The sequence below is a fragment of the Vulpes vulpes genome, chromosome 1 (genome assembly GCF_048418805.1).
Source record: "Vulpes vulpes isolate BD-2025 chromosome 1, VulVul3, whole genome shotgun sequence".
In the NCBI taxonomy this organism is placed as follows: Eukaryota; Metazoa; Chordata; class Mammalia; order Carnivora; family Canidae; genus Vulpes; species Vulpes vulpes.
This window is the reverse complement of record NC_132780.1, coordinates 85,622,616-85,637,282: the sequence shown is the minus strand read 5'-3', so window position 1 is coordinate 85,637,282 and position 14,667 is coordinate 85,622,616. Positions and strand designations below refer to the sequence as shown.

Below are 14,667 nucleotides of genomic sequence, written 5' to 3'. Positions count from 1 at the left end.
TGTAATTGCTGCTATTAGTCTTAAAAGCCTAGGTCAGATACCAGAGGTTATTAACCTGCCCGGTCTTCTGGCCATTTTATTGGCAAAGTTACAAGTTCTGGTCATATTAATATATTTCCTCTTTTAACTCCCAGACCTTACTATCTGCCTATTTCTTATTCTTACTTTAGTAGTTGAATTGACAGTAAAGTCAGTAAAGATAGAAGTCTGCTGGCTTATTCCTATCAAAGGCTTGATTTGAGATTTTTTTTTTTTGAGACAGAGGCAAATTCAAAGAAACAATCCTGTTGCCATTCACAATCTGAAGTTCTCCGTATATGTTTATTTATGTTTTAGAGACGCTTTTATAAAAATCTGTTTGAGTTACTCTCTTTGCCATATTTCGTTTGTAGGAAGTTGTCGTACATGAATATATTTTTCTCCACGTCAGGTATTTTTTAAAAAATCCTTTGTGTATTTTCACAAAAGCTGTCCCATATAGCCTTTGCTATATTGATTCATTGCCAGGAAAACTGGTGTTATGGAAAGGTACCACTACCTCACACTTCTCAAATACAACTGCCTACCTTCCCCCAGCTCTGAAAGCAATAATGCCATTTTTAAGGAAGGACCAAGGCCTTCTGCTGTAATGCAAAAGCCATATGATACCTTCAGAAGCTGAATAACAGACTTTCCCTTAGTTCTTTTACTTTCAGTTCCCTTAGACCCGTCTTTTCCTCAGTATTAGTGATCTGCTTCTTGAGAGAATACTGACCATAGTGATTTAACACTTCTCATGTCAGTAGTTGAAATTCTGCAGTCTGAGATTTAGGTTGTCATAGCAAAAAAGGTAATTTTGCTGTGCTCCTGAAGCCACTTCAGGCTGTAAGAACACAAGGGTCCGAAGTTGGGATATGGTGGGTCTTCCAGTGATGGTTAATCTGAAAAATTATAGACTGCTTAGTAATTGAAATTTCCAAATGACTGCAGACTTTCACCATAACTTCAAGACAGCAATTGACTTGTGAGACAAATTGAAAGGGAGTATTCTGGTTGACATTTTTGAATTTCAGAGACATCCAGTGGTTTTGTGATTTATATTGGAAATCTGTATAAACATGAATGATTGGCACATGATTGCAGTCTGTGATTTTGTTATTTAGTCTCAAAATGGGTGATAACCAGGATTGGTTTTCCAGCATAGGCAGGGTGGACAAATTATACTTGTACTCATTCCTAATCTCTTAGAGCCAGAAAAGGCAATGCTGAATATCCCTGGAAATCCAGAAGGCAAGAGATGTTCTCTACTACTCTCTCAAGGTGACAGCTCACCAAGGATCAGGAAATCCCAGCTGACAGAAACTATGTGTATCCCAGACTGGTGGTAAAGAGGAGGTTGAGACTGGAACTTCTTACCAAGGGAGGATGACCTTGTGGCAAGATGTGCCTGCCAGCAAGCAGGCCCCTTTCATTAAACCAAGTGATGAGGGGTGAGCACTGTGACCATGTGCACAGCGTGATTGATTACTCTGGCCAGACTTACAGTTGACTTGACATAGAAAGCTGGTGCACCAACACACCTCTCTGAAATCCTATGAGTTGGTGTTAGTGTCACCTTGATTTTAGTGAATTAATTTTCTCCCTGAAAGTACTAAGTAAAAGGAGGTATCTGATGGCTTCAGTGCCTAATATACTGTCACACTTGAGCCATTTGCATTGTGTACTGTCTATTCCATTTATTTAGTAGTCACAGAGGATAGAGTAATGGACAGTTGTAGCTCGTTGACATTTTGAGAGACTGATGTCTTTTTATTAACTTATGCAGTTCTGCTGCTAGGTGATTAATGATAATGACAGTTTTTTAATTGGGGGGGGGATATGTGTGTATGTGCATATGTCTGTGTCTGAGTAATACTACTCTCTTGCTGAACCCTATGGGGAAGGTGACTTCCCATAGTGATAGAAAGAAAGCACTCAATGATAAATTTGCTTTATGGCATTTACCTCCTTCAGGATGAGTACTTTTAAAAATTATAATTTGAAGCTATATTTTACTGCCCAATTTGCAATGTTTAATATTCAAACAAATGTGTACTTGAAGACACAGTAAACTTCCAATTTCAAGGTCTATTCATTTGTTCAATAGTTAGCAAATATTTATGAGGTGTAGAGTTTGTACCAGGCACTGGGCTGAGTTCAGGGATGGAGTAGGGGATAAAATAGGCATTCCCCCCATTGAACTTATGGCCTAAGGGGCAGATATAGACTTTAAATAGGGAAAATCTCTTACTACAAGTGTGTCATGCAGCAAATGTAGAGGGAGCTATGAGGGTAACAGGTAGCCCTAATCTAACCCAGATGCAGAGAATCTATACTGCAGAAATTACATTTAAACTGGGACTTAAAAGATGGGTTTGAGGTTAATGGTTTTGAGGTGAATGAGTATGGAGAAAGAAACAGATCTTTCTGAGCAATAGGACAGATCAGGAGGTGAGAGTTGGGTGCTCTGGGATTGTAGTTTTAAACATTTAACATGTCATTATCTTTGGGTTTTCAGTTCAGTTTTGATTCTGTTGTCTGATTTGGGGGAATTAAGGTGGGGCAGTAATATGGCTACACAAAGCATTTAATAACTGCTCCTAAGAAACTTGTGTTCATGTCGATCAAACCTGCTCGGTTAAGGAGGGAGGCCATTGTGTTTTAATTCACTAGGATTTTAATATGTTTCAGTAACAACTGGTATAGATTCAAGGATTTGGAACACTTTTTGGTTATGAAAGATACTTTGATTAAGAGCAGTGTTTGGTGTGTTGGAATTTAAACCATATTTTGTTTATTGATTCTTTATCATTGCAAGTTGGCTTGTTCAAATTATCTTGGAAGGGCAGTTAATTGTGAGCTTGTTCCACTTAGTAATTTAACTTTTTTTCGACCCTGTTGTCTAACATTTTTGTAATCATAGATAATGGGAAAAGGCATTACTGGCATTGGTTTCTTATTTTACAAATGCTGCTATAGACCAGGTAATATTACTTTCTGTTGTCTGTCAAATGTGATTCCATAATTATTAATAGAGTGATTAAAATCTATGCGATTAGTTGTTGAATGAAAATGTAGCTTATAAATAATTAATTGAATAGTTTATTGAAATTAATCATAATAATTAGTTGAATAATTAATTGCAATTACTCACCATCCCAGAGGCTTCACAAAAGCCCCAAAGCATATTTACATATCATATTATGACCTCTCATGATGTTATTTGGTTGTTATGTTATTTTTAGGTAATATCTGACTTGTTACAAAAAAGTTATGATTCCTCCTTTTCAAAACCTAAATCTCTGGCAACAATCCCACTGAGCTCCTGTTAATCAATCCCATACTGTCTCTGAATTCCAGTCTTGTTTTTGAAAGGAACAGTGGATTTCTTTTCCCCTAATGGTTAACTTTGTTGATTTAGCCTGAGCCTTTGGATACGGTAGGGAAGTCGTTGCTGACCTTACTTCTTCACCTTCAGGAAAGGGGTTAGGACTCCTTCAGAGAAAACATTGCTGTGGCCATGTAGGGTTAGGTAAATATGCCATGCAAAAATAAACCAAAATTATGTGAACAAGTTCTGAAGAGGTTGAATATATTCCAGCACCAATTCAGTTGCTGAATTCTAATGGTACTATATTCTTAATCTCTGTTTCCTAGCAGAGGGTTCAAGCAGTTCTGCTTATTATAACCCAGTTTTTTTGCTCACATGGTTATAGCCACTATTGATTATAGAGCATTAGAAAGAAGTAAAATTGGGGCACCTGGGTGGTTCAGTCAGTTAACATGTCTCCCTTCAGCACAGGTCATGATCTCAGGGTCCTGGGATTGAGCCCCATGTCAGGCTCCTTGCTCAGGGAGGAGCCTGCTTCTCTCATTCTCTCTCTCCACTCATGTAGTACCCCCTGCACCCCCCGCTCCACTCTCTTTCTCAAATAAATAAATAAAGTCTTAAAAAAAGTAAAATGTATGTGACTTACATTGTAAAGTGTCAGCATATAATATCTCTGTAGATTAGGTAATTAGAGAAATGTCCAGTTAGGGGCAAAATTGGTATGGAAATATCAGTTATTAAATAAGCAAGCAAATACATATTTTCCTTTATTTATGAGGTTAATTTTGACCTGGGAAGTGGGTGTTGTGCACAAGAGACTTATCAGTGAATCTCTGTGAGCTTTGTAGCTATCTTCTGGAAGGCTGTGCTGACAGTGTACAGCTTATGCATTTGATCGTGTTTTCCTATATAGTCCTTTTATCCTAACCCCTGGCTTCTCCTAACCTTCTACATTATGCTTATATTCTTAGAAGGTATGTTTCAATTGAATCCTTACATACCCCTTTGTCTTGTTTTTAAATGTTAGTTCAACTGCTTGAATACTTTGCTCTGGCCTCTTTGTGCACATGACTGGCTTATGTTAAATGCTTGGGAGAGCATTGCTTTGTGCTTCTGCATGGATTACATTCCCATAACTAATTATCAATAACTATTTTGTGCTGCTTAATGTTCAGAATGGGTTACAGGTGACAGAGGTGAGCATTATAAGGGCAAGTCCCTCAGCTATGCAGTGAGAGTAAACTCTCCTTCATGGAATTTCAATTTATTTTAGCATTTGGTGTGCTACATCAGGGTCATGATCTAACAGACTCCTGTGCTGGGATCTTGATTTTAAAACCAGTGTATCATTGTACAATCATCTATGAAGGAACGTAATTCATTAACTCCATATAATTCTAAATTTCCAGTGAAAGATTAGGCAGGGCTTTGCACTGCAAGCTTCTAAATAATTGTAGGTTTAGGTTCCCATATTAAATTTTTTTAATGAAGAGATTAAACAAAATGATTACTGCACTCCCTTCCAATTGTGTAATTGTCTGATTTTCCTTGGCATTATAGTGGTTAATATGCCAGTCAAGATGAACTTGATATTTTCATTCATGCATTTATACATTTATCTATCTACCTATCTATTTTACTCTAGGCTCATTCTGTGTAGCAGAGACTGTGAAGAATACAGAAGAAATATTAAGATGATTTTTCTGACTTTAGGAGCTTTTAATATATTTAGCCAAGTAAATATGCCACCCAATTTTAGTTACATAAAACAAAATAATGCAGGCTGATTTCCTTTTCTCTGATCATTTTCTGGTTGTTGATCTTCTTCCTAACTTTTGTGGAGGCTCATGTGTGAAAGGGTTTTTCACATACTGAAATATGCATATATGATGTTTGGTAGTTTTCTTAACCAAAACCTGATAGAAATACCTACAATCATGACTGGCCAGTGATGGTGCTCTGTTGTACTCCATTTGTCTTTGTGGCTGGGTTGGAAAGGCATCACTTGATTGGATATCAGGAGCCAAATTTGCTCTATACTCTCAGTAACCAGATTTCCTGATGTTGTAGGATACTTCCATGAAGCTTAAAAAGTGTTTATGGATGTTAATATACTTCTGTCTTCCTACTTCTCTTGACTATGAAAGGAAGCAAATATGTCAGGCTACTTCAGGAAGTAGTAGTTGGAAGTTTCCCTGTGATTTGGGGTGTAGTTCATTAATAATGATTAGGAACCTGTACAGGAAATTTGAGTGCAGATTCATGTTGGCATTAGAGAGCAAAGAGATGCCTTGCTCATGGTGTCATTGAGCTTCTTCTTTTTGTTAAGAGTTTATTTCTTTATTTTAGAGAGAGCATGCGGGAGCACAGATGGGGGGAGGGGCAGAGAGATAGGAAGTAGCTGACTCTCCCATGAGCAGGGAGCCACTTGCAAGGCTCAATTCCAGGATTCTAGGATCATGACCAGAGTTGAAGGCAGATATTTAACCGACTGAACCACCCAGCAGCCCTGTTGTTGAGCTTCTTAAGAAAGATGGTTATCGTGCATATGTACAACATGAACCTAAAATTATTGATCTTTTTATATATCTCTTTAGATGTCTTAAAATGCATTTCAGAACACAAAAATAGAACAGTTACATCCTAAAGAATAAGGACTAGGTTCAGATGATGACACCAAAGAACCTTTCAACTTACCTTTTTCTTTTTCACCGAGAATTTCTATTTGAAGCATCCCAAACTGAAATTATATTGAGATTGCCATTTTCCATGCATAATGTTGTCCAGCCTGAGTACCTTGAATCAGGACCTGGCTCTGTACCCTGTTCCCCTGTTGGTGTCTGCTTTGTAGTCTGTGGGATAGAGGTGCTAGGGAAATGCACAAGAGTCATCAAACTCCTGAGTTTTTGTTTGGTGGTGAACACCAATTATGTGTGTACCCAAATCACACTTTGCAGGTAAACCTTTGGCTCAGGTCATGATCCCAGTGTCCTGGGACTGAGCTCCCTGCTCAGTGGGAAGTCTTTTCCTTCTCCCTCTGCTGCTCCCCCCTGCTTATGCTCTCTCACTCTCAAATAAATAAATAAAATCTTAAAACAGAGGAAACAAAAATGTCCTTTAATTTTTTTGTATAGATATTATACTATTTTGATATTTTGTACAGTTTTTGGATGTATGTGTATACAATGATATATAAAAAACATATGCTAATTTAAACACCTACCTTAAATAAATTAACATCATAATGTATAGTTTTGTATCCTTCACTTTTAAACTTAATATTATATACCATTAAGTATTATGATAGTTTCTAATATTTTACTTTAAAAACAATTAATGTGATAAATGTGTTTATACATAAATATTCTAGGATAGGTGATTTCAACAATATTAAGGCTTTTGATACAGATTGCCAAAATACATCTTCAAAGTCCAAACCATTTTTTATTTTTAATTTATAACAAGTCTTATTTTAAGTAAAATTCACTTTAGAAAAAAAATTTTTTTCTATTTAACAGGACAAATATTATTTTGTCATAAGTTTTTAGTTCTTAATGAGGGTAAACATTTTTATGAAAATGTTCTTTTTTTTAACTTGAATTCTGTTAACCAACATGTAGTACATCATTAGTTTCAGATGTAGTGTTAAATAATTTCTTTTAAAAGTTTAGAAATAAATTTTATTAGATTGGAAGGACAAACTATTAAATTTGTCCAAATGTAAAAAAAAAAAAAAACCCGACAAGTAAAATTATGTAATATTTCTGTAAAACATCATACTTTGATACTTTGAGGGCAGTTTTCCCCACGTACAAAGGGGAGAAAGAATCTGGGTATTAATCAGTATTCAGTGATTTGGCAATAATAATTATGTAAAATTTCAAAAATTTCTCATGAATCTGAAATACTAACATTTGTGGTGCCTAGGTGGCTCAGTCCCTTAATTCTGCCTTCAGTTTAGGTCAGGTTCTTGGAGCCCTGGGATCAATCACCATATCAGGCTCCCTGCTTAGCTGGGGAGCCTGCTTCTTTCTTTGTCTCTGCCCACTCCCCACCTCTCACCCCTGCTCATGCTCTCTCTCATATAACTAAATAAAGTCTTCTAAAAAAAAATGAAATACTAACATCATCTGACCCATAAAATTTAGATTATAATACATTCCCTTTTTAAGAAATGGAAAATCAATATACTGAAGATTTGAAGACTATTATTTTCAACATAAGAATTGTGGACACAGGGATCCCTGGGTGGCGCAGCAGTTTGGCGCCTGCCTCTGGCCCAGGGCACGATCCTGGAGACCCAGGATCGAATCCCACATCAGGCTCCCGGTGCATGGAGCCTGCTTCTCCCTCTGCCCATGTCTCTGCCTCTCTCTCTCTCTCTCTGTGACTATCATAAAAAAAAATTAAAAAAAAAAAAAAGAAAAGAATTGTGGACACACTTGAATTTGTTATCATTTAAGATGAATTTAACTGTTTTGATTTAAAAACAAAAAACCTCATTTGTAGAATAGAAAAAAAATAACGTTCTAGATAGCAACCCCAAGGTAGTGTTGGTACTAATATCTAACATTTACATTGTCTCTGCTCTTTTCTCTTTAGGACATCCAGGCAGAAATTGATGCACATAATGACATATTTAAAAGCATTGATGGAAATAGGCAGAAGATGGTAAAAGCTTTGGGAAATTCTGAAGAGGCTACTATGCTTCAGCATCGCCTGGATGATATGAACCAAAGATGGAATGACCTAAAAGCCAAATCTGCCAGCATCAGGTCAGAACAGTCAATAGTGAAATAAAACTGGTGGGGGAGGGATATTTTTATGATTTTCGTGTATCGGAAAGAGAACTGGAAGACTTACCATCATGCTACTTTCTGAAATTTAAACGCAGAGGTGCCTGCCTGGCTCAGTTGAAAGAACATGCAGCTCTAGCTCTCAGGCTTGTGAGTTCGAGCCTCACATTGGTGCAGAGATTACTTAAAACCTTAACAAAAAAGATATAAATGCAAAAAAAATTTTAAAGCTGCAGTTTTAGCTCCATTCATATACAGGGCCTCCTGCCAAATATTGGCTGTTCACAAATTTAAGCATCATATATTTTTTTTAAGATTCTATTTATTTATTTGAGAAAGAGAGCCCTCAAGAGAACATGAGCTCGGGAGAGGCAGATGGGGAGGGAGAGGCAGACTCCCCACTGAGCAGGGAGCCCTAAATAGGACTCCATCCCAGGACCCCAGGATTGTGACCTGAGCCCAAGGCAAATGTTTAACCAACTGAGCCACCCACATGCCCACACATCTTATTTTAAATCTGAAACTAAGAAAAATGATTTTACCAACACCTGCTGGTTATTGAGTGTTTACCTTGACCAAGTACTCTGTTAACATCTTTACAGACATTACTTAGTACTCAAAAATCTCCCATTAGGTGAATAGTAACATCCTTCCTTACATGAGGAAACAGAAGCTTAATGAATAATAGGAACTTGCCAAGTTTTTGAGCTAACAAGTGCCAAGCCAGGATTTGAACCTAGATCTTTCTGACTCTTGGCCGTAGTTGTTTTGCTTCGTCATGCTATTTGTATATCAATTGGAAAATATATTTATAGAGATTAAATATTGCTCATGGACACTGACATGGAAAACTTATGATTCATGTCTCCCTTTGGAGAGAGTAAAATTAAATCAGGGTGAATTTGAGGACCAGAGTGCTGGCTAGGAAATGACCCTGAAAAACTACCAAGGGTGACAATTATTAATGCTATTAAAAGTTTAGAATTACATTTAATAAATGGTGAACAGTACCCAATGGATATGAGTTTACAGGAAACTGAGAAGGTGCTACTGAGCAAAGATCCAAAAGAGGGGGGCACCTTGGTGGCTCAGTGGTTGAGCATCTACCTTGGCTCAGGGCGTGATCCCGGGGTCCTAAGCATGCTTCTCCTTCTGCCCGTGTCTTTGCTTCTTTCTGGGTCTCTCATGAATAAATAAATAGAATATATTTTTTTAAAAAAGATCCAAAAGAGGAATGTTGGTAGAAAGACCTAGATCTAGGAGTACCTGGGTGGTTCAGTTGGTTGATCATCTGACTCTTGATTTCAGCTCAGGTCATGATCTCAGGGTTTTGAGATGGAGCTGTGCATTGGGTTCTGCGCTCAGCTCAGAGTTTGCTTGTCCCTCTCCCTCCTCCTGCTCACAGACTCTCTTTCCCTTTCTCTCAAATAAATAAAACCTAAACAAGCAACAAAAATACAAAGAAAGACCTAGATCTTACATCTGGGTCAGTTTCTTTTAAGGTTCAGAAACTGTATGATGTATTGAAAAGTGTACAACCTTAAACAAAATGATCATAAGTTTGATTCTTTGACTTTGCTGTTTACTTACTGATCTTAGACAAATCCCTCAGTTTCTCTGAGCTATAGCTTTCTCATTCACACAGTCAAGATATAAATATTTAATCTACAGGATTCCTGTGAAGATTGAATGGGATAATCTGGTAGTTCTTTCATCTACATAAAGGTTGTCTAATATAGCATCTAGTTTGTTTTTGTTTTTGTTTAAATATAAAGGGGCTCAGTGGATCTGCTTCATCTGGCTTCTGGATTTTGTAGAATCAGCTCCTAGAGAGTAGAAATCTTTCGTGATTATTTATTGTGAATAAACTTTAAAAAAAATTTCTTTCTAAAGAGATGTCCTGAAAGGTTTTATTCTTTGGCATCTCGTAGAGGGAGATTCACACTTCTTCTTACCCTTAAGGGAAGGGGGTAATTTATCATGACCATGGCAGCCCCTTTGTAAAGATCCTCTTGGAAATTATGTCAACATCAGCCAACTACTTTTTTTGATGAGAGGAAAATTTGGGAGTATTGCATAGTGAGAGAATATACTTATGCTTATTTTAAGAATGAAATTTCAAGGGATGCCTGGGTGGCTCAGTGGTTGAGCAGAATCTGCCTTTCGTTATCCTGGGGTCCTGGGATCAAGTCCACAACAGCCTCCTCACAGGGGGCCTGCTTCTCCCTCTGCCTTTCTCTCTCTCTGTCTCATGAATAAATAAATAAAATCTTTAAAAAATTAAAGGATTGAAATTTCAGTTGGCCAAATCCCATTGAGTTGTAACTTTCTGTTCCTCAAAAATAAAAATAAAGTGATTTAAAATGTTAATTCAGTGAAAAACATTCACTGAGGTCCTAGCAAAACCAACATCTAATCTAACAAGTGAAAAGTTACAGTGTTGGCCCTGGGAAGGATTGTGTGTGTGGTGCTGGAATTTTGATACTTTGGAGGATGAATTCTGTAGGAAGGAGAGTTTATTGAAGGCTTACATCATAAAGAGATCATTCCAAATGGAAAGCTACAGACAAAAAACATCTTTGATCTTCCACAGATGCTATTCCTAAGGCAATCAAGTCCCTTTTTTTTCTAACCTGAAAAGAAAAATCTCATAAACTTGCAATAGTATCTTTAAAAAAAAAAGATTTATTCATTTATTTGACACAGAGCACAAGCAGGGGAGCAGCAGAGGGAGAAGGAGAAGCAGGTCTCCCAACTGAGTGTGGAGGCCAACACAACTCTATCCCAGGACCCTGGAATCATGACCTGAGCCCAAGGCAAATGTTTACCTGACTGAGCCACCCAGACACCCTGTTGCAATATTATCTAATAAATAAATTAATATTATTTTTAGAATATGGGAGAGTAAACTTTTGCTGGTAGATTTCTACATTAAGATAGATCACATATTCCAGTAAAGTGTGTGTGTGTGTGTGTGTGTGTGTTTTTAAGATTTTATTTATTTATTCATGAGAGACACAGAGAGAGAGGCAGAGACACAGGCAGAGGGAGAAGCACGCTCCATGCAGGGAGCCTGACTTGGGACTCGATCCCAGGTCTCCAGGATCACACCCCAGGCTGCAGGTGGCACCAAACCACTGCACCACCAGGGCTGCCCAAAGTGTGTGTTTTTTAAGTTTAAAATTTTTAAAATTTAAATTCTAGTTAGTTGATATGCAATTCAGTCTTGGTTCAGAAGTAGAGTTCAGTGGTTCATCCTTTACATATAACACCCAGTGCTCATCATGGGCTCCCCATGCTCCCCTTAGTACTCATAACCTATCCCATCCCCCACCCCCCTCCCTCCATCAATCCCCAATTTGTTCTCTAGAGTTAAGAGTCTCTCATGATTTGTCTCCCTCTCTCTCTTTCTCTCTTTTCCCCCTTCCTGAATGTTAATCGGTTCGTAAAGTGTGTTATTAATGTGATTAGAATTAAAAGAATTTTTAGCCTCATAAGCGACCTCTGGAGATTCAGGCATTTATTCAAGCAGTTAATAAGAACAAACTTCTGTGTTTAAGGCATTGCAAATAATAAACAAGACATGCTGCCTGTCCTAGCAGGCTCACAGGTCTATCCAGGTTAAGGTGGGTTCAATGAAGGGTGTGGTTACTTTCTCTTCAGATGATTATCAAAGGCTTCATGAAAGAGCCATTCACTAAGCTGAGCCTCAAAGGGTGTATATTCTCCAGATGGACTGTAAGCCCTGGAGAAGGACATGTAAATAGGAGGCTTGACATAATACTGTTTTCACAGAAATAGTGGGTATGGAGGGGAAAGATTGTGGCCAGAAAAAAAGGTGGAGAGGTGAGACATACTCATGGAACAGCTGTGTGCACCATGCTCATTCCTCTGGTAATAGAATTTGAAAACTCTTAGGTGACATAATTAAATGTGAGCTTTGGAAAGATCCCTCCCACATGCCCATGGAGGATGCTTTATTCAATAGTGTAGTTCCGAAGACAAGGAGAGCTGCTAACAGATCTCTTCAGTATCCACAAATGGGAAGAGATAAGTACTCAGTTCACGTTATTGAGACACTAAGTGAGATATCTAGAAACAAATTGCCAGTAGCCATTGGATGGACATCTCTTTGAAAGAGAGCTGTAGGCCACATAAAGAAATGGTGAGATGAGGAGTACCTAGATGGAGGTGGCAGGCAAGGCGTTGTGAGTAGGCAAGAGGGTGAAAACTTAGAAGAGGGCACAGCAAAGAATCCCAGGAAACCCTATTATATCAGGAATAGGTGAAGGAAAGGAAAGCCAGCAAAGGAACCTGAGAAGTGGGTGGCTCTGAGGAGAGGAGAACCAGGGGTGTTGTCAAGAGCTGAGAGAAGGTTTTTCCAAGGGAGAGGTGTGGTTGGTGGTACCAGCCCCTCAGGAGGTACAGCAAGATCAGGATGACAGAGGCCAGGAGCAATGGGAAGAGCTTTGGTGACTGCTGGGACAGTGTTTTGGTTGAGGTGAAAATCTGATTTCAGAAGAACCAAAGGTCAGAATGGGAAGTGGAGAAGTGGAAACAGAACTAGTCTACATAGTCTCATTTTCTCAAATAACTGTTATAAAGGGAAGAAGCGAGAGACAACACATTGCTGTAACTATGTTATGACACATAACAGCATTATAAATGTATAAGAACTGGAAGCCTAGATCTATACCTGTATTGACTTGTGTATGTTTTCTTTTCTTTTTTTAAGATTTATTTATTTATTCATGAGAGACAGAGAGAGAGAGAGAGGCAGAGACACAGGCAGAGAGAGGAGCAGGCTCCATGCAGAGAGCCTGATGTGGGACTCAATCCTGGGACTCCAGGATTACACCCTGGGCCAAAGGCAGGTGCCAAACCGCTGAGCCACCCAGGCATCTCTTGTGTGTGTTTTCATATAGCTCAGATATGCTTCACTAAAGAAGTGAGTGATACATTCTTCATTATTAACTTCAAAAAATGGGCAAAACAAATTATCTTAACATTCATTCTTATTTGGGTATTTATAAAATATGTATACTTCTTTATACAAATATATATCAATTTGTAACTCTATGTGGTGATGGATATTAACTAGACATATTGTGGTGATCATTTGGCAATGCACACCTATGTTGAATCATTGTGTTGTCCACCTGAAAGTGATAGAATGTTATGTGGTAATAATACCTTAATTAAAAGAAAGATAAAACAGTTTATTATACTCAGCAATAGGCCCTCATATAGGAAGCATACCCTAAAGAGCAGTGGTACAGGATGGTGTTTAGTAGTGTTAATGCTATGGAGCTGTACTGCCTAGGTTCAGAACCCGGCTTTGCCACTCAGCAGCTGTGCCACTATGGACAGGTTATATGTCCCTTCTGTGCATTCTGTATTTCAGATTGTGCTGTAATTGTGTTAAAGTCAATGTTGTCATGGCAGGGAGCATTGGCTCTAATTTATCATCATTTTTAGAGGGAGAATGTCTGCCAACGATTACAATAACAGCTAATATTTATTGAATATTCATATGCCAGACCTACACAAAGTGCTTTACAGACATTACTTCCTTTGACTTTGGTGTGGTCATTGGACCACTGTGTAATAACCTGTGGCTCAGTACCTTGCGTTCATATCTTAAATATTATTTTGCAGTCCTTTTGAATAACCTTGATTAGACTTTTAAATACTGAAGTCCCGTGTGCAAAATATTCTTTGCAATCTACAAATTATACTTACAAGTATATATTTCACTTAGACTGATAGAAGAGATAATAGCTAATGATTTGAAATGTCAGCTAGACGATAGCCTCTTAGGGAATTTGACAATATTTTTTACTCTCTGGAAAAATGTGATCAGAAATAAATTCAGTAATATGAATGACATGGCTTAACTTTTTATGTTAGATTTATTTAATTTAGGACTATGTTAATTAAATATCCACTTATCAGCTTAATGATGTTTAATATAGATTCTTATTAACATATGGTTTCAAAGGCCAGTGAAATTGTCAAATCTAATGAAAACAGAGTTCAAAGATAAAATTCTATCTTTCCTTTCTTTTATGAGCCTCTTAAAAATTCAGGGCACCCTTTTAAGAGCCCTTAGAGAAGATTAACCTTTAACATCATGATTACATCTAATGTTATCACATCTTACAATGTCATTGACACCACTTTTAGTTTTAGCCAGTTGATTTTGCTAACCATATTGTAAAACTACTAAAATTTCCTTATCTCAAGTCGAACAGAGAAAGATTCTGTTCCTCTCTTTTTTCTTTTTTTCCATCTGGCTCAGCACTTTCTGATAGAACTTTCTGAGAAAGTGGAAGTGTTCTGTCTCTATACTGTTCAGTGTGATGGCCACTAGCCACATGTGGCATATTGAGTGCTTGAAATGTGGGTAGTGCAACTGATAATGTGAATTTCAAATTTTATTTAATTAACTTCAGCTTAAATGGAAATTGCTACATGTTGTTGGTGGCTGCCATATTGGAAGCATAGCTTTGGTGTTCTTTT

The 14,667-nt window shown here is 37.7% G+C and overlaps 1 protein-coding gene across 11 annotated transcripts in view; it reads left to right on the top strand.

Moving 5' to 3' along the window:
* The window catches only part of UTRN (utrophin), a 497,326-nt gene that overhangs the window by 341,545 nt on the left and 141,114 nt on the right, over nucleotides 1-14,667 (top strand). For all 11 annotated transcript variants that reach the window (XM_025997956.2, XM_072719084.1, XM_025997957.2 and 8 more), the window contains one exon: nucleotides 7,952-8,124. In XM_025997956.2, coding sequence (XP_025853741.2) covers nucleotides 7,952-8,124 — 173 coding nt within the window. The remainder of the gene's footprint in view (nucleotides 1-7,951; nucleotides 8,125-14,667) is intronic.